At 42.4% G+C, this 23,617-nt stretch overlaps 1 protein-coding gene across 4 annotated transcripts in view; it reads left to right on the forward strand.

The window, feature by feature from the left end:
- The window catches only part of LOC126475471 (85/88 kDa calcium-independent phospholipase A2-like), a 182,481-nt gene extending 175,555 nt beyond the window's left edge, over positions 1-6,926 (forward strand). Inside the window, exon 13 of one of the 4 annotated variants that reach the window (XR_007586734.1) lies at positions 6,544-6,681. Coding sequence is in view for 1 of the 4 variants with exons in the window: in XM_050103358.1 (XP_049959315.1) it covers positions 6,544-6,762 (219 nt within the window). In the remaining 3 variants the exon portion in view is untranslated. Of the gene's footprint in view, positions 1-6,543 lie in introns of all 4 variants that reach the window. The other 3 variants (XR_007586736.1, XR_007586735.1, XM_050103358.1) reach the window with 3 other exon arrangements.
- Positions 6,927-23,617: the final 16,691 nt, after the last annotated feature.

The following is a 23,617-nucleotide window of genomic DNA, read 5'->3' on the forward strand; positions in this document are numbered from 1 at the left end:
ATCTACACTCCTGGAAATTGAAATAAGAACACCGTGAATTCATTGTCCCAGGAAGGGGAAACTTTATTGACACATTCCTGGGGTCAGATACATCACATGATCACACTGACAGAACCACAGGCACATAGACACAGGCAACAGAGCATGCACAATGTCGGCACTAGCACAGTGTATATCCACCTTTCGCAGCAATGCAGGCTGCTATTCTCCCATGGAGACGATCGTAGAGATGCTGGATGTAGTCCTGTGGAACGGCTTGCCATGCCATTTCCACCTGGCGCCTCAGTTGGACCAGCGTTCGTGCTGGACGTGCAGACCGCGTGATATGACGCTTCATCCAGTCCCAAACATGCTCAATGGGGGACAGATCCGGAGACCTTGCTGGCCAGGGTAGTTGACTTACACCTTCTAGAGCACGTTGGGTGGCACGGGATACATGCAGACGTGCATTGTCCTGTTGGAACAGCAAGTTCCCTTGCCAGTGTAGGAATGGTAGAACGATGGGTTCGATGACGGTTTGGATGTACCGTGCACTATTCAGTGTCCCCTCGACGATCACCAGTGGTGTACGGCCAGTGTAGGAGATTGCTCCCCACACCATGATGCCGGGTGTTGGCCCTGTGTGCCTCGGTCGTATGCAGTCCTGATTGTGGCGCTCACCTGCACGGCGCCAAACACGCATACGACCATCATTGGCACCAAGGCAGAAGCGACTCTCATCGCTGAAGACGACACGTCTCCATTCGTCCCTCCATTCACGCCTGTCGTGACACCACTGGAGGCGGGCTGCACGATGTTGGGGCGTGAGCGGAAGACGGCCTAACGGTGTGTGGGACCGTAGCCCAGCTTCATGGAGACGGTTGCGAATGGTCCTCGCCGATACCCCAGGAGCAACAGTGTCCCTAATTTGCTGGGAAGTGGCGGTGCGGTCCCCTACGGCACTGCGTAGGATCCTACGGTCTTGCCGTGCATCCGTGCGTCGCTGCGGTCCGGTCCCAGGTCGACGGGCACGTGCACCTTCCGCCGACCACTGGTGACAACATCGATGTACTGTGGAGACCTCACGCCCCACGTGTTGAGCAATTCGGCGGTACGTCCACCCGGCCTCCCGCATGCCCACTATACGCCCTCGCTCAAAGTCCGTCAACTGCACATACGGTTCACGTCCACGCTGTCGCGGCATGCTACCAGTGTTAAAGACTGCGATGGAGCTCCGTATGCCACGGCAAACTGGCTGACACTGACGGCGGCGGTGCACAAATGCTGCGCAGCTAGCGCCATTCGACGGCCAACACCGCGGTTCCTGGTGTGTCCGCTGTGCCGTGCGTGTGATCATTGCTTGTACAGCCCTCTCGCAGTGTCCGGAGCAAGTATGGTGGGTCTGACACACCGGTGTCAATGTGTTCTTTTTTCCATTTCCAGGAGTGTAGATGCCTAGGATCTTCACAATCAGATCATCATCCAGCCTGTGGGCATTGATCTCTACTTCTGATACCTGCAAGTCATGCATGCTAAGTTCCACACTACTGACCGGTCATATGTGGCCATCTCTTTAGATAGAAACGGTTCTCTCTCTGCTCCTACCTTTGCTTCCTCGGCCTTCTACTCCCTGGCCACTCCCTGGGGAGAGGGCCAGGTCCCACTATTACTTGGTTTGTTCCAGGAGAGATAGGGAAATTTTCACTGCTACCAAACTACTCTTTCTTTTTAGAACACATTGAAGATAAGTTTGGTGAAGCTGACTCCCTTAGCAAGATGGGATCTGGTTCCCTACTGATTAAAACCTCTTCTGGCAATCAGTCAGCTTCCCTTTGTGCTTGTGAGTGCTTAGGAGACATCCCAGTGAGCATTACTCCTCACCAGTCCTTAAATATAGTTCAGGGAATTATTTTCCACAGCGACCTCCTCCTTCAATCTGATGAACTTGGGACTAGACTAATCTGTCATAGCGTAGCATTTATTTAATCCTAAGGACAGTTGTGTTTATACCAATACTTTCATCCTAGCTTTTGAAAGGGATGCCCTTCCGGAAAAAGCTAAGTTATGTGTTACTATTGCAGTGTGAAGACCAATCTCCAACCACCCTTGCACTGTTTCTGGTGTCTCCATTTTGCTCACATTTCTTCATGATGTGATGTGACTCCTATTTGTGGCGACTGTGTGGGGAGTCCTTGCATCACACTGCCCAAGTGCATGAACTGGTCTGGCCCGCATTCTCTTTGGTTGCCAGATTGTCCCAGCTTTAAAAAGGAAAGGAAGATTCAGGAATTCCGAAAATTCTTGATCATCTGTCCTACTTTCAGGTGTGACAGAAATTTGACCATCTCCACTGGTATCTCTAACTTCTACCTTTGCTTATGTTGCATTCTTTCCTCTTCGTCTTTCCTCTTTACCCCCACCATGTCCCCCTTCCTTTTCTTCTCCCATGCAGTTCCCAATCCCACTGTTCACGGGCCTGCTCCTTCTTCTCGGCTGGAGAAGAAACCATCTTTTCTGGCACCTGCCAGGACAGGGCTCCCTCTAGGAGCCCACATCTTCAGGGTCTCCAGGGCAAAAAACCTTTTACTTGGAGCCAGACGTGTGACGTACTCTTCCCAGTAGCGAGAAAGTGTCATTACTGCAGTTTCGAAACTGCGTAAACAGTCTCTTTAGATGGAGAGCTATTGTCCAATCACTTTAACCGATGCCCTCTCCAAGTTACTTGAATGTATGGTGAGTCAAAAGCTGTATTGGATCTTTGGGCATTTTGGCTTTGACCCAGTATGGTTTTCACTGAGGCCATTCTACTGCAGATAATTTAGTCCACCTGCCATCTGCTATCCGAACGGCTTAGGCCTGTAGTCTTCTTTGATCTGGATAAAACTTTTGATACCACATGGTGCCACCAAATCCTTGCCACCTTTCTTGAATGGGACCTCTATGGCCTGCCCCCCCTTTCCAATTTTATCTAGAACTTTCTCTCTTGTCACACTTTTCAGGTACAGTTTGGGGCCTCCCATACCACCTCCCATCAGCAGGAGGATGGGGTTCTGCAGCAGCATCATGTTTTGAGTGTCCTTTTATTTTTAGTGGCTATTAGTGGTCTGGTGGCAGCTATGAGACCTAGTGTGTCCCTGTATTTGTATGCTAACAACTTGCATTTATTTTTGTTTGTCCACTATGGGCATTAGTGAATGCAGACTGAAGGGAGTAATACACAGAGTGCAATCTTGGGCTCTTATTCATGGCTTCTAATTTTTGGCTGCCAAGACTTGCGTTATGCACTTCTGTCATTTCCGTATAGCGCATCCCCAGCCAGATATCGGTTGCACTTCAGTGCTCTTCGATGCCTCAGCAATAGCACCTGGGTCATGAACACAGCACTCTGCTATGGCTCTACAAATCATTGGCCCAGTCCCATCAATATTGTGGGGTGAATGGCAACTGGTTTCTTTTGAGGTAGCCCTGTGATCAGACTCCTAGTGGAGGCAGAGGTGCCACCGCTGCGGGTTCTGCGCCAACAACAGTTGATTGCTCATGTATTACGCATCTGATCTCCCCAGATTACCCAAACTGCCATCTCCCCTTTTCATATATGGATATCTGCCTCCTGCAGTGGCAGCGCAGGTCTGGGATAAGATCACTGTCTGCATCCTGTCTCTTGTTTTCAGGACTCCAGCTCTCCACTCTTCCACCTCTTCTCCAGGCCCAGTCACGTACACCTCCAAGGTGCATCTCCCATCCACGGCTCTGTCTTGACCTATCACGATGTCTGCCTGAGGCCCTCCAGTGGCCAATTCTTCTCCCTTCTCGGTGTGTTTCAGCGCTCTGAAGTAGTCTATACTGATGGCTTGTAGGTTACCGGTCACACTGGCTTTGCTTATGTTAACACTTCTTGCCGGACGGTTGTGGTGTTCTCACTGCGGTGTTGTTCACTATCACACATGCCCTTGAGCGTATCTGTTCCTGCACTGGTGAGTCCTTCCTCAATGTAACAACTCCTTGAGCTGTTTACTGGCTCTTGATCCTGAATATCCAGGATTCCCTCTTTGTCCTCAAACAATGTGGATGCTCAGTGGTCTTTGCCTGGACCCTGGGTAATTTTGGGATCCCAAGGAATGAACTTGCTGACAGGCTGCCAAATTGGCTAACAGCAAGCCCCCTCTTGAGATCTGTGTGCTAGCTCCAGATCTTTGATCGGTATTATCCCATCAAATTCTAAGGATTTGGAATACAGAGTGGCATACTACGGTCAGTAAATGAGACCACGAATTTGTGGAGGTCTTCCACAGGGACCTATCGCAAGGACCCTCATTGTCCTTTGCTGGCTGCACATTGACCATACTGACTGATGATCATGACGTCTGTCACAAGGATCTGCCTCACTGTTGATGTGGTGCCCATTTGACAGTTGTCCACACATTCCTAACCTAGCCATGGCTGACCTGGTTTTATGGTTTTGCAGACCTGGTTTTACAATTTATTCATGAAGGGGGTTTCTATCACTCTTTCCAAGGGAGGGCGCCTAAGGTTTTAAAGTGCTTGAGTGGCACGCCTTTTGCCATGTAATTGAAATGCGGACCAGCCAGCCCCACATGTTTGATGTACATTTTGAAATTCTATTATTATTATTGAATGTTTAGATGATGGGAATTTTATCTCGTGGTTATCGTCATTATTTACCACTTCAAATGAAGCTTTTTTTTTTTTAAAAAAAAAAAAAGAAAAGCTTACTTATCCTATAAAGATTAGTAATAACTTCTATGTTGTACACACTGAAACCAATCAATCAATAAATCATGAATTGATTATTTTTCTCATTTTTATTTTTACAGTTTTTTATAAGGATATTTGTAGCACATTTCATTTTGTGTGTGATGAGGCATCTTGTAATTATGTTAATAAGCTTGAGTCATTGTGTGTTTGGATCCTAATTTTAAATAAAGATATGTATTTACGAGGGTTATTCCAAAAGTAAGGTCCGGTTATAAAAAAAAATCAAAACTAAAATGTTTTTTCAAAACAATTGTTTTATTTACATTCCTTACATCTTTATCTATTTTTCTACATAACTTCCATACTTATTTAAACATTTGTCACATCGTTCAACAAGCTTTTGAATGCCCATGTTATAGAAATCGGCCGCCTGTGACGATAACCAGTCCTTAACTGCTTCTTTCACTTCATCATCTGTGTCGAAGCGCTTGCCGCCGAGAAACTCCTTTAAGTAACGGAACAGGTGGAAATCACTTGGCGCCAGGTCCGGACTGTAAGGAGGATGGTCCATCTGTTCCCATCCAAATTTCTTGATCAGAGCTTGTGTTTCATTTGCAGTGTGGGGTCTGGCATTGTCATGCAACAACAAGATTCCAGACGACAAAAGACCACGTCGCTTATTCTGGATTGCACGTCGAAGTTTAGTGAGGGTAGCGCAGTAGGCGGCTTTATTAATCGTTGTTCCTCTCTCCATAAAGTCGACTAACAATACTCCACGTCTATCCCAGAACACAGTCGCCATAACCTTACGTGTTGAGATTGTCTGCTTTGCCTTGACCTTGACTGGCGATGATGTGTGACGCCATTGCATTGACTGACGTTTAGACTCTGGAGTGATGTGAGAAACCCATGTCTCATCCCCTGTGACAACATTGTCTAAAAGACTGTCACCTTCCTTATGATATCGCTCCAAAAAATCAAGAGCAAAAGCCATTCTTTTCATTCGTTGGGGCTCAGTAAGCAGCCTGGGAACCCAACGGGCACACAATTTGTGAAACTTCAAATGTTCAGACACAATTCTGTACAAAGTTGTTCTACTCACATTCGGAAAATGCATGTCTACGTCTGTAATAGTGAATCGGCGATCTTCACGAATTTTTTTGTCAACCGCATTGACCAAATCGTCTGAAATCACTGATGGTCGGCCACACCGTGGTTCATCGTGCACATTATCCCGTCCTTCATTAAAAGCTCGCACCCACTTGCGCACTTTACTGTCGCTCATTATGTTAGGACCGTACACTTCAGTAATCTGCCGATGGATTTCCGCCGCTGAATTGTTTCTTGCAGACAAAAACCGTATCACTGCCCTTACTTCACAATCGGCGGGCTGATCAATTGTCTTAAACATTGTAAAGTGACACTGTGAACTACACTCAGCAACAGTAACAAAGCGAATGGCGGCGTTTGACGCGCAAGGCTTGCCGGGAGTCGGCGCGCATGCGTGTTTTGTCATTGGCGCCAAATTTCAATAGTTATGGCAAATCGGACCTTACTTTTGGAATAACCCTCGTATATTATGGCTTTGTTTTTTTTTTTATTTTTAATCATAGCTGAATAGATATTAATCATGTGATTTCAAACATGTACAGGAAAGTGATAGAAGAGTCAAAATTGCTTTCTTCCATGGTCTTTCTAATTAAGTACATGCTTTTGCAGCATAACTTCAAAATATTTAGTAGAATTTGCAGATTAATGGCTCTCGTGTCCAAATTTGTTAATACATGTAAAATAAATTGACATTTGACAAGTATCTAATAATAGCAATTTGTTTTTTTGTTTGTACAGGCCACAGCCAGTGATGGGCGCGTTGTCGACAGAGCCAGGGCTTGGTGTTCCAGCATTGGTGTACCATACTTCAGATTCAGTCCACAACTATCTGAAGATATATCAATGGATGAAAAAAGTAATGAGAAGTTGATGAATATGTTATGGGAAGCAAAGGCCTATATGCACTCTAATAGAGAGACAGTTAGAAAATTAGCAAAATTCATTGATCCAGAATGAAATGTGGTTCTCCAGCATCTAGAATATTAAACAGCCACAAAACTTACCAAAAGAAGCAAAGGCCTTATCCTACGTAATAGTGAAGAAGTGGAAGTTAATATTATGTTACAGGTGTTACTTGCAGATGTAATTAAAGCTTTGTATAATAAATGTGATCATATGTGCTTCCCTGTTACGCGTTTTTAGTTTGCTTACTATGTTACAGGTTTTACCTGAACCAGTATTAATCATGTCAGTATACAAACAATTATTATATCTAAACAATAAAAAGATATACATGTTGAAATATTTTGAATTTTAAGAATTATTATTTTTTAATTTATGTAGGTGAATTAAGTATTTCAGTTATGTGAGAATTGGTTTTTAAAAAGCTTCGTTCTGTGAATATTTCTCTTTAAATGGTATGTGGAAATGCAAGTTGTTAATGAGTGCTACAGTATTAGTGTTTTTACTCTGATTCCTGATGTTGAACATTTCTCATTACTGTCTCATTATCATTTAAAGTTGTGTGAAAACCCAAAAATTTAGGCTTAGCACAGAAATGTGTATCTATAGACAGAAAGCAGGAACAACTGCTTCCCTTTGGAGTCTCCTGCAGTTTTCCCGCCAAATGAGATGGTTGTATTACAAAGACATTAAATCTGTGGTCTGGAGAACTGGGATTCACATTCCCATCTGGCTATGAAACTTTACATTCTCTGTGGTCTTCCTAAATGATATTAGGTGAATGTTTGGATGTTTTCTTGTGCAGGAAATGGATGCTGCTCCATCCCCCCCCCAACTGAACTAACATGTTACCTACAGTAACCTTGTACTTGGCGAGACAATTCTAACTTTTATTTTCTTCAGTGGTGTCCACATCTTTTCTATAATTGTCCATAAATGAAACAAGTATGTATGGTTTACTCTCTTTATTATTGAATATTCTTCAGTCTTGAGTTACTATTTTCTTAGTCCAAACACTAATGTCATATTTTCGACATGGTGGAAAATCTTTCCTCTCAGCATTACTGTAGATACACATATCAAAAGTTTAGCATCACCCCAGTTCCCAGAACTCCTGAAGATAGACGTTGACTGTGGATATTGTATCACAGACACAATCCCTTTGACTGTTGAGAGATGTCACTAAACACGTCCAAAGGTGAAAACAACCATGCATGAGCAGTGCCTATTGGACAGAGGGGTCTGACAGCCGATCAGTTCCAGTCATTCCACTAGGAAGGAGGTACATGGCTCGTGTTGTCTGTAGTTCAACCATGCCTAGACGTCCAGTACTATGGTTAGATCACGTCTGCATTGTTACTTTGTGCCAGGAAGGGTTCTCAATAAGGAAAGTGTCCAGGCGTCTCGGAGTGAACCAAAGCGATGTTGCTCGGACATGGAGGAGATACAGAGAGACAGGAACTGTCAATGACATGCCTCGCTCAGGCCGCCCAAGGGCTACTACTGCAGTGGATGACCGCTACCTACGGATTATGGCTTGGAGGGACCCCGACAGCAGACACCACCGTGTTGAATAATGCTTTTTGTGCAGCCACAAGACGTCATGTTATGACAAATTGTGTGCAATAGACTGCATGATGTGCAACTTCACTCCCAATGTCCATGGTGAGGTCCATCTTTGCAACCATGACACTATGCAGCGCAGTACAGATGGGCCCAACAACATGCTGAATGGACCGCTCAGGACTGGCATCAAGTTCTCTTCACTGATGAGTGTCGCATATGCCTTCAACCAGACAATTGTGGGAGACATGTTTGGAGGCAATCCAGTCAAGCTGAATGCCTTAGAAACACTGTCCAGGGAGTGCAGCAAGGTGGAGGTTCCCTGCTGTTTTGGGGTGGCATTAAGTGGGGCCGACGTCCATCACTGGTGGTCATGGAAGGTGTCGTAATGGCTGTACAATACATTAATGCCATCCTCCAGCTGATAGTGCAACCATATCGGCAGCATATTGGCGAGGCATTCGTCTTCATGGACGACAATTTGCGCCCCTATCGTGCACATCTTGTGAATGACTTCCTTCAAGATAACGACATCACTCGACTAGAGTGGGCAGCATGTTCTCCAGACATGAACCCTATTGAACATGCCTGGGATAGGTTGAAAAGGGCTGTTTATGAATGACATGACCCACCAATCACACTAAGGGATCTACGCCAAATCGCCGTTGAGAAGTGGGGCAATCTGGACCAACAGTGCTTTGATGAACATGTGGATAGTATGCCACAATGAATGCAGGCATGCATCAATGCAAGAGGACATGCTACTGGGTATTAGAGGTACCAGTGTCTACAGCAATCTGGACCACCACCTCTGAGCGTCTCGCTGTGTGGTGGTACAACATGCAATGTGTGGTTTTCATGAGCAATAAAAAGGGCGGAAATGATGTTTATGGTGATCTCTATTCCAATTTTCTGCACAGGTTCCATAACTCTCGAAACTGAGGTGATGCAAAACTTTTTTTGATGTGAAAGTCTAGTCTCTTTTGCTATATTTATTCAATAATGAAATCTGTCATTATACAGTGTACAAACCATAGACGTTGCTGTCGATGAGGTGGCTCAGCAATATAGATACCCATACTGTAGGTACAACAACTATCCATTGAGAGGCCAGACAAATGTTTGATTCCTGAAGATGTGCAGCAGCCTTTGCAGTAGTAGCAGGTCAACAGTCTGGATGATTGACTGAACTGGCCTTGCAGCATCAACAAGAATGGCCTTGCTGTGCTGGTACTGCGAATGGCTGAAAGCGTGGGGAAACTACAGCCCTAATTTTTCTCAAGGGCATGCAGCCTTCCTGCATGGTTAAATGATGATGGCATCTCGGGGTAATGTATTCTGGAGCTAAAATAGTCCCCCATTCAGATCTCCAGTCAGGAACTACTCAGGAGGATGTCGTAATCAGGAGATACAAAACTGGCTTTCTAAGGATCAGAGATTGGAATGTTAGATCCCTTAACCAGGCAGGTAGGTGAGAAGAGGCAAATGGATACACAGAAGTTAGATACAGTGGGAATTAGTGAAGTTCGATGGCAGGAGCAACAGGCTTTTGGTCAGATGAATAAAGGGTTATAAATGCAAAATCAAATAGAGGTAATGAAGGGGTGGGTTTAATAATGAATAAGAAAACAGGAATGTGAGTAAGCTATGATGAATAGCATAGGGAACACATTATCATAGCCAAGACAGACATGAAGCCCACGCATACCACAGTAGCACAAGTTTATATGCCAACTAGCTCTGCAAATGATGAAGAGATTGAAGAAATGTATGATGAGATACAAGAAATTATTTATCCAGACAGTTAAAGAAGATGAAAATTTAAGCGTGATGGTGAAATATGGACTGGGGGAGGGGGGGAATAAAAGAGGAAGTATGTATACATGGAAGAGACCTGGAGACACAGGAAGGTTTAAAATGGATTTTATGTTGGTTACACAGGGCTTTAGGAGTAAGATTTTAAATTGTAAGACATTTACAGGGGCAGATGTGGACTCTTGACAATTTATTGGTTATGAACTGAAGGTTAAAACTCAAGAAATTGGAAAATGGTAGGCAAGAAAGGAGATGGGACCTGGATAAGTTGAAAGAACCAGAAGTTGTTGAGAGCTTGAGAGAGAGCATCAGGTAGCAGTTGACTAGGACAGAGTAAAGCAATACAATAGATAAGAAATGGGTAGCTGTAAGAGATGAAATCATTAAGACAGCAGAGGATCAAATAGGTAAAAAGACAAGGCCTAGTAGGAATCTTTGGATAACACAAGAGATAATGAATTCAATTGATGTAAGGAGAAAATTTAAAAATGCAGCAGATGAAGCAGGCAAAAGGGAATGCAAACATATAAAAAATGAGGCTGACAGGAAGTGCAAAACTGCTAAGCAGTAATTGCTAGAGGATAGGTGCAAGAATTTAGAAGCATATTTCACCAGGGGAAAGATAGATACCACCTACTGGAAAATTAGAGGCGTTTGGGGAAAATAGAAGCAGCTGTATGAGTTTCAGTAGCTCATATGGTAAACCAGTCCTAAGCAAAGAGGGGAAAGCTGAAGGTGAAAGGACCATACAGAGGGTCTATACACAGGAGATGAACTTGAAAGCAGTATTATGGAAATGGACGTAGATGAGGTGGGAGGTATGCTCTTTTTCTTATTATTATTTTGGTGCCTATCAAGTTTGGATGTTGACGATCAATGATGGATATTCTTCTCTTGTTGAAAACAACACAGAATAGTTCTGTTGAAGACTTACTTAACCAGTATCTATGTTTGTCAAATCAAGATATTAGTCTTCTTCCAGGACCTCTTTTGCCGTTGATTTTTCCTTGAAGTATTTTTTGTAGCAGAGCATATATGTTTGAACTTCACATGATAGGTCCTGGATATTGCAACTTTCGGTATTTCATGGCCGTAATTTATGTGTGGTGCTCTTTCTTCTCTTAAGTCTACATTTGTCACTCTCTGTGTTCAGGGTATTCTCAGGATCTTTCTCTAAACCCACAATTTAAAGGCCCCCAGCTTCTCCACCTTTTAATTTAATGTCCATGTCTCTACCCCATATAGGACAGTATACACATAGCAGTGCAAAAGTCTGATTTTTGTGCTTAGTTAGGTTATGGCTTTTGAAGACAGCACTCATTTTTTGAAACACACTTCTTGCTTTCCCAATGCGAATCTTGATTTCTTGCGAGTTATGTCAATTTTCATTTATTAACATTTCAAAGCATGTATATGGTTTTACCTTTCCTATAGTTATTTGGTTTATGACTAAGTTTACTCCTGTAATATTTTTCTTACTTTTGACCATGAGTTTTGTCTTTGTGGTGTTTCTTTCGAGCCTACACTGACTGCTAGCTCTTACAGTTCTATCCATTAATAATTGTAATGCTTGAATAGTGTCAGCAAATACAATAGTATCATCAACATATTGACTGTTGTTTAATCTTATTCCATTTATCACAATTCCTCCTCCTACTTCTTCCAAGGATTGTCTGAATATGAATTCTGAGTACATATTAAATAGTATGGCTGGCAAGATACATCCCTGTCTTACTCCCCTGAGAATTTGATTGCTTCAGTGTGTTCTCCATCAGTAAGCAACACCACTGTTTGATTCCAATACAGGTTCTTGATGAATCACATATATCTTTCCTCTATTCCAGTATTTCTCAAAATCTCCATCAATTTGTCGTGTTTTACTCTATCAAAAGCCTTCTGGTAATCTATTAGGCAAAAACATACATTTTTATTTACGTCTCTACACCTCTGAAACAATACTTGTACACTGAACAAGGCTTCTCTTGTACGCACAGAATTAAGACATCCAAACTGATTAGGGGCTATCTGTTCCTCACATAGTCTTTATGATACTGTGAGAAGAATTTGACAGAGCTCTGAAAGAGCTAAGTAGAAACAAGGTCCCAGGAGTAGACAATATTCCATCAGAATTCTGATAGTGTTGGGAGAGCCAGCCATAGCAAAATGTGTCCATCTGGAGTGCAAGATTCTCAGACTAAGAAGAACGTAATAATTCCTATTCCAAAGAAAGCAGTTGCTTACAGGTGTAAAAATTATCGAACTGTCAGTTTAATAAGTCATGGTTGCAAAATATTAACAAGAATTCTGTACAGAAGAATGGAAAAACGAAGAAGCCGACCTCGGGGATTGTGGAGAAATGTAGGAACATGAGAGGCAATACTGACCCCAGGACTTCTATTAGAAGATAGATTAATGAAAGGCAAACCCACATTTATGGCATTTGTAGACTGAGAGAAAGCTTTTGACAATGTTGACTGGAATACTCTCTTTGAACTTCTGAAAGTAGCAAGGGTAAAATACATGGAGTGAAAGACTGTTTACAACTTGAACAGAACCAGATGGCAGTAATAAGAGTGGAGGGGCATGAAAGGGAAGCAGTGGTTGAGAAGGGAGTGAGACAGGGTTGTAGCCTATCCCCGATATTGTTCAGTCTGTACATCGAACAAGTAGTAAAGGAAACCAAATAAAAACCTGGAATAGGAATTAAAGTTCTGGGAAAAGAAATATAAACTTTGACGTTTGCTGGTAACATGGTATTTCTGTCAGAGATAGCAAAGTAATTGGAAGAGCAACTGAACAGAATGGACATTGTCTTGAAAGAAGATACAAGACAAACATCAAAAAGAGCAAAGCAAGGATAATGGAATGTAGTCAAATCAGATGATGCTAAGGGAATCAGATTAGGAAATGAGACACCTAAGCTAGTAGATTAATTTTGCTATTTGTGTAGAAAAAAACCGATGATGGCCAGAGTAGAGAGGATATAAAATGTAGACCAGCAATGGCAAAAAAAAATTTCTGAAGAAGAGAAATTTGTTGACATCAAATGCAGATTTATGTATTAGGGAGTCTGAACTGTAGCATTTATGGAAGTGAAACATGGACATTAAACAGTTCAGACAAAAAGCTATTGAAATACGGCGCTACGGAAGAAAGTTGAAGATTGCATGGGTAGATCACGTAACCAATGAGGAGGTACTTAATAGAACTTGGGACAAGAAGCCAGTAGGACAGCTTGACCAAAAGAAGGGATCAGTTTGCAGGGTGTATACGTTCCGGGAAAACTGGGGAGTTTTTTCATCCGGGAGTTGTTTACAATTACGGGAATTTTTCATTGTTTTAGTTTTCAGTTAAATTTCTGATTTTGAGTGGTAAGAACCAATACTCAACAAAGGATATTACTGTACCCCGCTACTGCATAATAACACTGCAGCAACAAAACATGAACGAGAGGGGAAAAAAAAACACCTAAAATAAACTTGCAAAGGAAATGCGCCGTACACAACAACAAAACACAGTGCTCATACAAGCGTCTGCCAACAGCAAAATGTGTCAAAGGCTTTTGGAAGACTATGCAATGCTTCATAACAACAAATTACCTCCAATGAGCGTGACGTGACAACTGTTTGAATTAGATTCCTTTGAGCAGTTGCGGGCGGGCTCTTTTGCATGCATAGTTGAGTTGCACATGAGTAGTACCTTCTCCCGCTTCTTGTTACAGAAGTGTGGCTTGGCCCCACTACCTAATATTGCCCCGGTTCGGAAATACAGTAAATCCGCGCCTGATGCACAGAGCAGTCTGAGTTGTGGTGGGGAGGTGGGTCGTCTCCACGTGACCTGTGTTTAAGTTCAGTGATTTTGTTGTTTCCTCTTCGTTTATTGCTCTCACGTTAAATGATAAAACGGATTTTTGTGACCGGGAGATATCAAATGAATTAAAATACGTTCGCATAATTACGGATCTCTAAAATATGTCATTAGTTTCAGATTTTATTTCCACCTTAATAACAGTCAAGCATTAATCGTCTTGCCGAACAATGAAATTATCTTTGTTGGTTTGCTAAAGAGATTTGGATTTTATTAATCTTTTCTGCTGAGGCAGTCAGTTTATTTGAAATGAACTGTTTAATTTAACACCGTTGGCTGGTTTCAACTGTTCGCTGATTTCAAGCGCACGTATGACATTATGCCATAATAAAGAACCAAACATGAGATAATACTGGTACTCCAAGAAAATTTACATCCGAATCTGGACATACGAATTATGCATTTCAGTATGGTTTATGAAATCCCGATACTCTTGAAGTATCCTTTAATGTCTTGTTTCTTTTATGACATAATGTAAGATCTTTTAATGTTTTACACGTACGAACATATGGCCTTCCTGCGTCATCGCGCGGTGATGACTGTTATCTGGCGCTCTCTTGCAACTGCTGAAACGAACGTATTTCTAACAGGTAGCGGGCAAATATTGCGAACGGTGGTTTGAAAAGCGTTACATAAATTAGAAGCAAATTTCCATTTACGCAAGATGAACTATGTGCGAGAACGTACTATGAATTTCTTAAATAAAAAAGCGTTTGACTCTCATTTAAAAATAAACTCTTTCAGGACGGCCATTTAGAAGAATTTCGAGCTCAGAAGATAACACATTTACGTCGTTATTAAAAATTTTACTGGCACATTTTTGTGATGGTATCTCAAAGTGTATCACGCGCAGAAAAGATCAACATTATATGTGGAAGCTTAGCTTCTCTTCCAGCTTATTAATCTTGGAGACCAATATTATATGTAAATGCTATGTATATTAATTTAAACCATTAACTTTTCTTATTTGTGTTTTCGCGCTACTGAAGAGTGATCTTGCTATTGTCTGGCTACATCACGTGTCCTATGCTGGCGAGATCACGTGACGTGAGTTATGAGTGGCTTACAAAAGTGCATCACAATCTCGATTTCAATGCTTCGAAAAGTAACTGCGGTATTTGGTGGAATTCGAAGTTATACCTTCGTAATACGAAAATATGCAGCGTACATATTGCTGCACATCAAAGGTGTTTCAAAACGTGCTCCCCTCCCCCCCCCCCCCTCCCCAGTTTCGTTTTCTAAAGTCGCGGGAAATTCTACGTTGGTATACAGGGTGTTACAAAAAGGTACGGCCAAACTTTCAGGAAACATTCCTCACACACAAATAAAGAAAAGATGTTATGTGGACATGTGTCCGGAAACGCTCAATTTCCATGTTAGAGCTCATTTTAGTTTCGTCAGTATGTACTGTACTTCTACATCTACATCTACATTTATACTCCGCAAGCCACCCAACGGTGTGTGGCGGAGGGCACTTCACGTGCCACTGTCATTACCTCCCTTTCCTGTTCCAGTCGCGTATGGTTCGCGGGAAGAACGACTGTCTGAAAGCCTCCGTGCGCGCTCTAATCTCTCTAATTTTACATTCGTGATCTCCTCGGGAGGTGTAAGTAGGGGGAAGCAATATATTCGATACCTCATCCAGAAATGCACCCTCTCGAAACCTGGCGAGCAATCTACACCGTGATGCAGAGCGCCTCTCTTGCAGAGTCTGCCACTTGAGTTTATTAAACATCTCCGTAACGCTATCACGGTTACCAAATAACCCTGTGACAAAACGCGTCGCTCTTCTTTGGATCTTCTCTATCTCCTCCGTCAAACCGACCTGGTATGGATCCCACACTGATGAGCAATACTCAAGTATAGGTCGAACGAGTGTTTTGTAAGCCACCTCCTTTGTTGATGGACTACATTTTCTAAGCACTCTCCCAATGAATCTCAACCTGGTACCCGCCTTACCAACAATTAATTTTATATGATCATTCCACTTCAAATCGTTCCGCACGCATACTCCCAGATATTTTACAGAAGTAACTGCTACCAGTGTTTGTTCCGCTATCATATAATCATACAATAAAGGATCCTTCTTTCTATGTATTCGCAATACATTACATTTGTCTATGTTAAGGGACAGTTGCCATTCCCTGCACCAAGTGCCTATCCGCTGCAGATCTTCCTGCATTTCGCTACAATTTTCTAATGCTGCAACTTCTCTGTATACTACAGCATCATCCGCGAAAAGCCGCATGGAACTTCCGACACTATCTACTAGGTCATTTATATATATTGTGAAAAGCAATGGTCCCATAACACTCCCCTGTGGCACGCCAGAGGTTACTTTAACGTCTGTAGACGTCTCTCCATTGATAACAACATGCTGTGTTCTGTTTGCTAAAACCTCTTCAATCCAGCCACACAGCTGGTCTGATATTCCGTAGGCTCTTACTTTGTTTATCAGGCGACAGTGCGGAACTGTATCGAACGCCTTCCGGAAGTCAAGAGAAATAGCATCTACCTGGGAGCCTGTATCTAATATTTTCTGGGTCTCATGAACAAATAAAGCGAGTTGGGTCTCACACGATCGCTGTTTCCGGAATCCATGTTGATTCCTACACGGTAGATTCTGGGTTTCCAAAAACGACATGACACTCGAGCAAAAAACATGTTCTAAAATTCTACAACAGATCGACGTCAGAGATATAGGTCTATAGTTTTGCGCATCTGCTCAACGACCCTTCTTTAAGACTGGAACTACCTGTGCTCTTTTTCAATCATTTGGAACCCTCCGTTCCTCTAGAGACTTGCGGTACACGGCTGTTAGAAGGGGGGCAAGTTCTTTCGCGTACTCCGTGTAGAATCGAATTGGTATCCCGTCGGGTCCAGTGGACTTTCCTCTATTGAGTGATTCCAGTTGCTTTTCTATTCCTTGGACACTTATTTCGATGTCAGCCATTTTTTCGTTTGTGCGAGGATTTAGAGAAGGAACTGCAGTGCGGTCTTCCTCTGTGAAACAGCTTTGGAAAAAGGTGTTTAGTATTTCAGCTTTACGCGTGTCATCCTCTGTTTCAATGCCATCATCATCCCGGAGTGTCTGGATCTGCTGTTTCGAGCCACTTACTGATTTAACGTAAGACCAGAACTTCCTAGGATTTTCTGTCAAGTCGGTACATAGAATTTTACTTTCGAATTCACTGAACGCTTCACGCATAGCCCTCCTTACGCTAACTTTGACATCGTTTAGCTTCTGTTTGTCTGAGAGGTTTTGGCTGCGTATAAACTTAGAGTGAAGCTCTCTTTGCTTTCGCAGTAGTTTCCTAACTTTGTTGTTGTACCACGGTGGGTTTTTCCCGTCCCTCACAGTTTTACTCGGCACGTACCTGTCTAAAACGCATTTTACGATTGCCTTGAACTTTTTCCATAAACACTCAACATTGTCAGTGTCGGAACAGAAATTTTCGCTTTGATCTGTTAGGTAGTCTGAAATCTGCCTTCTATTACTCTTGCTAAACAGATAAACCTTCCTCCCTTTTTTTATATTCCTATTAACTTCCATATTCAGGGATGCTGCAACGGCCTTATGATCACTGATTCCCTGTTCTGTACATACAGAGTCGAAAAGTTCGGGTCTGTTTGTTATCAGTAGGTCCAAGATGTTATCTCCACGAGTCGGTTCTCTGTTTAATTGCTCGAGGTAATTTTTGGATAGTGCACTCACTATAATGTCACTCGATGCTCTGTCCCTACCACCCGTCCTAAACATCTGAGTGTCCCAGTCTATATCTGGTAAATTGAAATCTCCACCTAAGACTATAACATGCTGAGAAAATTTATGTGAAATGTATTCCAAATTTTCTCTCAGTTGTTCTGCCACTAATGCTGCTGAGTTGGGAGGTCGGTAAAAGGAGCCAATTATTAACCTAGCTCGGTTGTTGAGTGTAACCTCCACCCATAATAATTCACAGGAACTATCCACTTCTACTTCACTACAGGATAAACTACTACTAACAGCGACGAACACTCCACCACCGGTTGCATGCAATCTATCCTTTCTAAACACCGTCTGTACCTTTGTAAAAATTTCGGCAGAAACCTATAACGATTTCAGCTTCGGTGCTTTCTATCAGCGCTTGAAGTTCTGGTACTTTACCAACGCAGCTTTGACAGTTGACAATTACAATACCGATTGCTGCTTGGCCCCCGCACCCGTTGACGGTAATGTTGACTTCTGTGCTTGTGTTGACATGCGGCTCATTGCTCTACAGTACTAGCATCAAGCACATCAGTACGTAGCATCAACAGGTTAGTGTTAATCACGAATGTGGTTTCGCAGTCAGTGCAATGTTTACAAATACGGAGTTGGCAGATGGCCATTTGATGTATGGATTAGCACAGGGCAATAGCCGTGGCATGGTACGTTTGTATCGAGACAGATTTCCAGAACGAAGGTGTCCCGACAGGAAGACGTTCAAAGCAATTGATCGGCGTCTTAGGGAGCACGGAACATTCCAGCTTATGACTCGGGACTGGGGAAGACCTACAACGACGAGGACACCTGCAATGGACGAGGCAATTCTTCGTGCAATTGACGATAACCCTAATGTCAGCGTCAGAGAAGTTGCTGCTGTACAAGGTAACGTTGACCACGTCACTGTATGGAGAGTGCAACGGGAGAACCAGTTGTTTCCGTACCATGTACAGCATGTGCAGGCACTATCAGCAGCTGATTGGCCTCCACGGGTACACTTCTGTGAATGGTTCATGCAACAATGTGTCAATCCTCATTTCAGTGCAAATGTTCTCGTTACAGATAAGGCTTCATTCCAACGTGATCAAATTGTAAATTTTCACAATCAACATGTGTGGGCTGACGAGAATCCGCACGCAATTGTGCAATCACGTCATCAACATAGATTTTCTGTGAACGTTTGAGCAGGCATTTTTGGTGACATCTTGATTGGGCCCCATGTTCTTCCACCTACGCTCAATGGAGCACGTTATCATGATTTCATACGGGATACTCTACCTGTGCTGCTAGAACATGTGCCTTTACAAGTACGACACAACATGTGGTTCATGCACGATGGAGCTCCTGCACATTTCAGTTGAAGTGTTCGTACACTTCTCAACAACAGATTCGGTGACCGATGGATTGGTAGAGGGGGACCAATTCCATGGCCTCCACGCTCTCCTGACCTCAACCCTCTTGACTTTCATTTATGGGGGCATTTGAAAGCTCTTGTCTACGCAACACCAGTACCAAATGTAGAGACTCTTCGTGCTCGTATTGTGGACGGCTGTGATACAATACGCCATTCTCCAGGGCTGCACCAGTGCATAAGCGATTCCATGCAACGGAGGGTGGATGCGTGTATCCACGCTAACGGAGGACATTTTGAACATTTCCTGTAACAAAGTGTTTGAAGTCACGCTGGTACGTTCTGTTGCTGTGTGTTTCCATTCCATGATTAATGTGATTGGAAGAGAAGTAATAAAGTGAGCTCTAACATGGAAAGTAAGCATTTTCGGGCACATGTCCACAAAACATATTTTCTTTCTTTGTGTAGGGACCGATGACCGGTCCTTTCTGGTCCCTTAAACCCACAAATAAACCAACCAACCTTTCTTTGTGTGTGAGGAATGTTTCCTGAAAGTTTGGCTGTACCCTTTTGTAACACCCAGTATAAAACCATAAACATTCAAGGAACTGATGAGTTTTACAGTGCCAAGGAATTGTATACGGTCACTTAACACAGAAAAAGTATATTTTTAATCGGGAAATCCGGAAAAAATCCAGGATTTTTTTTACTTGTCCACGTAGACACCCTGAGTTAATAGGACACATTCTGAGACATCAAGGAATCACCAGTTTAGCACTGGAGGGAATTGTGTGCGCAGGGGGGGGGGGGGGGGGGGGATAAAAATAATAGAGGGAGACAAAGAGATTACATTAAGCAGATTCAGATGTTGGTTGCAGTAGCTATTCAGACATAAAGAGGCATGGAGAGCTCCATCAAACCAGTCTTTGGAGTGAAGACCACCATCACCACCACCACAACGACTCCTTTGAAGTCAACAGTACTATTCATATTATCAATGCTAGGAATAAGAACAGTCTTCATAAAGGCTTAAACTCCCTTTCTTTGGTTTAAGGTGGTGACAGTTCTTCAGGAACATACATTGTCAATAATTTCCAAGTAGTCATATAAAGGTTAATGACTAATAAAGTACAGCTTAAGAGCCATCAGCTCATAGTTTGCTCATGAATTTCTAAGCAGAACAAAGTGATTTATATATTGTTAACAATGTCTTGTAAGATTTGTTCTATGTGATATCTGGCTGCCGGTCACTGTGGCCGAGCGGTTCTAGGTGCTTCAGTCCGGAACCACACTGCTGCTATGGATGCAGGTTCGAATCCTGCCTCAGGCATGGATGTGTGTGATGTCCTTAGGTTAGTTAGGTTTAAGTAGTTCTAAGTCTAAGGGACTGATGACCTCAGATGTTAAGTGCCATAGTGCTTAAAGCCATTTGAACCATTTTTGATATCTGACTTCTGCAACACTGTAATGTCCTCTTTGTGAGTAAACACTATAAACTGTTTTATTTTGACAATACTTAGGTGCTATAGCCATGGCTCTGTGGAAGTAATAGCAAATGTCAGTATGGTCATAGACTTTGAAAAGGGAAGGTTTTGTCATATCTCTGTGGTAGAGAGGAGTCAACAGGGTAAGGTGATCTCTTCTGTCCGGCTGCTGAACAGCCTATTTCAAGAAGGGCTGAGTGGGAGAAAGATGAGGTACTGTTATGCTCCAAGAATAAAAACCATTCCAAGTGCTGAGAGAACCTACTAGATCAATGCCATAGAGTGCATTAGGCAAAGGGAAACCACCACATAAAAGACCCTAGTGGTATCTCTTGTCCCACTGGATGTTTCTCACAAGCGTGGGATGCCCTGAGGCAAAAACTTAGAGTAATATCCCTACAATCAAGCTCTCTGGGCAGAGGCCTTTTTATGTGAACAGTGTTGTGTGTTAAGGGAACAATAAGAAGGGGAAAAGGGAAGAATTTGGACTGAGAACAGGAATGTATAAATACATTGAATAGAGGAGGGACTGGAAAATATGATCATTGGAACGAAGAGGTAGAAGAATAAGTGCAGCAAGTGCAATATGATGGAGAAGGAGAAATTGAACATAGAGACTATAAGGTAATAATATGAGGAGAGTAACAGTAATGAAGACACTAAGCAGCCCTGTGAATATTTTGATCAGTCAAGTTTACATCTTAGTGTCTGATACAGAGGAAGAGGAAATATATGAACAAATAGTAGAAATCTGTGAAGAAAATGGAAAGGGACAAGTAAAAACTATAATAATGGAGACTGCAATTACAGTGGGATATTGTTAAACAGGAGAATGTACTTGAAAATGTACTGATGAAAAAAAAAATTATCTGTGATTCCTGTAGCTCAGAATTACAATAACTCTGTTTAAAAACCATCACCAAATACTGCATACATGGAAAGCCTCTGGAAATAGAGCAAAGTTCCAGACTGATCCTGTTGAAAGCAGCTGTAGCTTCAAAAACACAATCAAAATGGTGAAAACCTCTCCTGGAGCAGAACAGAGAGATTATAATTTGATGGCCCCATACATGCAAACAAAGTTGAATCATATTAACACTTTCGCTGTGGCATCGGTGCAGGGGAGCAACTCTCCAGTGCGGCCCGGCAATGTGCGAGTGCTCTATATCCCTCTTTTGTATTTTCGTTCAGCAATATATTGACTGCCTTATCATTCGTTTCGTCAACTAAAAGTTGCAACAATTCGTCTGTTACCAATAAACTGAAGGCATCGATAGGAGAATTGCCAGCAGGAAAGCATTTGCAAAACTGCTTCCTTCGTAAATGGGTGATACTGCATATTATGTGGTTCTTTATGCCCAGACTCACCTGAATTATCTCCGTGTGACAGGTTGGGCTCTTTTTCGTCGTCCATTTCCACACAATCGTCGTGATCCGTATCGTCGTCAGATTCGGAACTGTCACGAAACAGATTCGAAAGCCGTGCTTCCACGCTATCATCACTCTGCAATTCTACTGCAGCCTCTAAATGACAATCTCCGTGGTATGCCTCGTCCTCACTACACAGAAAATCGCTGTCCTCTCGTACACTAAGAAACTGTTTCTCTGTCAATTTAACACTTGTCTTTCTCCTTTTCACATTGGAAGGTCCAGGTGTCGGTTCGATAACTGACCACACAAAACAAAAGTTAACACGCTTTGATGCTAGCTTAGACGCTGCAACTAGACTGAATAATCCGACGGTGAGCGTGGACGCTTATAAGCTTCAGCCGCACTGGCTTGTGGCTTGTTGTGATGCTTATAAGCGTCAGCCACAGCAAAAGTGTTAAAAGAGGGAAACTGGCAAGAAAATGTAATGTGATTAAATTGATCATTAAAGCAGCTAAGACCTATTTGCAGACCATTGGAGATAAACTGGAACATTCAGCAGAAATTACCTATGTACCACACGAATGGCAAACTAATTAATATGCAAGGAAGTTTGAATACAACATACACTCCACTGCAGAGTGACAAACTCATTTTGGAAAGTTTCTTTTATAGAATAACAAGAAGTCCTTTGCACATTCTCCAGAAACCAGTCCAATATTATAGCTTTGCACATTCCTCAGAAACCAGCCCAATCATTTAGGTTCTTCACCATGGTGGCTCAAGAATTTTAGGGCCCTTATTCTCAACTGGCCTCCAGCTCTCAGAGATGACTGTCATCACATACTTGTCCGTTTCATGAACACTACAAGTATGTGGACTGCTGTGGCCACACCCCATCCATAAATCTAAGCAAAGAAGTGGGTGTTACCGTACAATACATCTACCATATTATCTATTTGCGATTCACCAACTGCTGGAGGGGATTTCAGTCAGGGTAAGCTAATTATATGGTGCTGCAATACAGACTATGTCCAAAGTACCTGTGGTCGGTCTTTTACACAAATGATAAACTGAAGAGCAGCATCCTATAGTGTATTGGCTTTGATCAACACAGATTGTAGCTGCTCACACACACACACACACACACACACACACACACACACACACACACACTAGTCTGCTATCCTCCACTAAACACTAAAATCATACAATATTTCATCCCAGTTCATCATATTATGAATTATTTGTGATGCAAATTCAAGAATCCCTTGCACAAACCTGTTCAAAGAACTGACTGTATTAACTGATGATTTTCAGTATACATTGCCTGATAAAAAAGTACATGATGTTATTTCATTGATTACAAAATTGAGTCAAATTTGCAAATAACTTTGCAGCATAAGCCCATTTATCAGTATAATGTTGTACCTGCTGTGGCCTGGATGTGCAAGAGGTGTGACAAAAAAGTAACAAGAATTTTCGTTTTTCTTAACGTATTTTGGGTGACTGCTTTGAACAATGACGTCATTCCTTAGTCATAGATCTTAATGTCTTCACTTCGAGGCATAGATAATAAAGCAGTTCTGTGTTCTAATAAGCTTTTGCTGTTATGTTTCAATTTCGTTTTTTTACTGATTGCTTAATAAAGTAGGATCAGTTTATTCTATCTCGTGAGATTTTTTTTTTAAAGCCAAAAAACACTTATCAGCTACT

Source organism: Schistocerca serialis, chromosome 4, assembly GCF_023864345.2.
Source record: "Schistocerca serialis cubense isolate TAMUIC-IGC-003099 chromosome 4, iqSchSeri2.2, whole genome shotgun sequence".
Lineage (NCBI taxonomy): Eukaryota > Metazoa > Arthropoda > Insecta > Orthoptera > Acrididae > Schistocerca > Schistocerca serialis.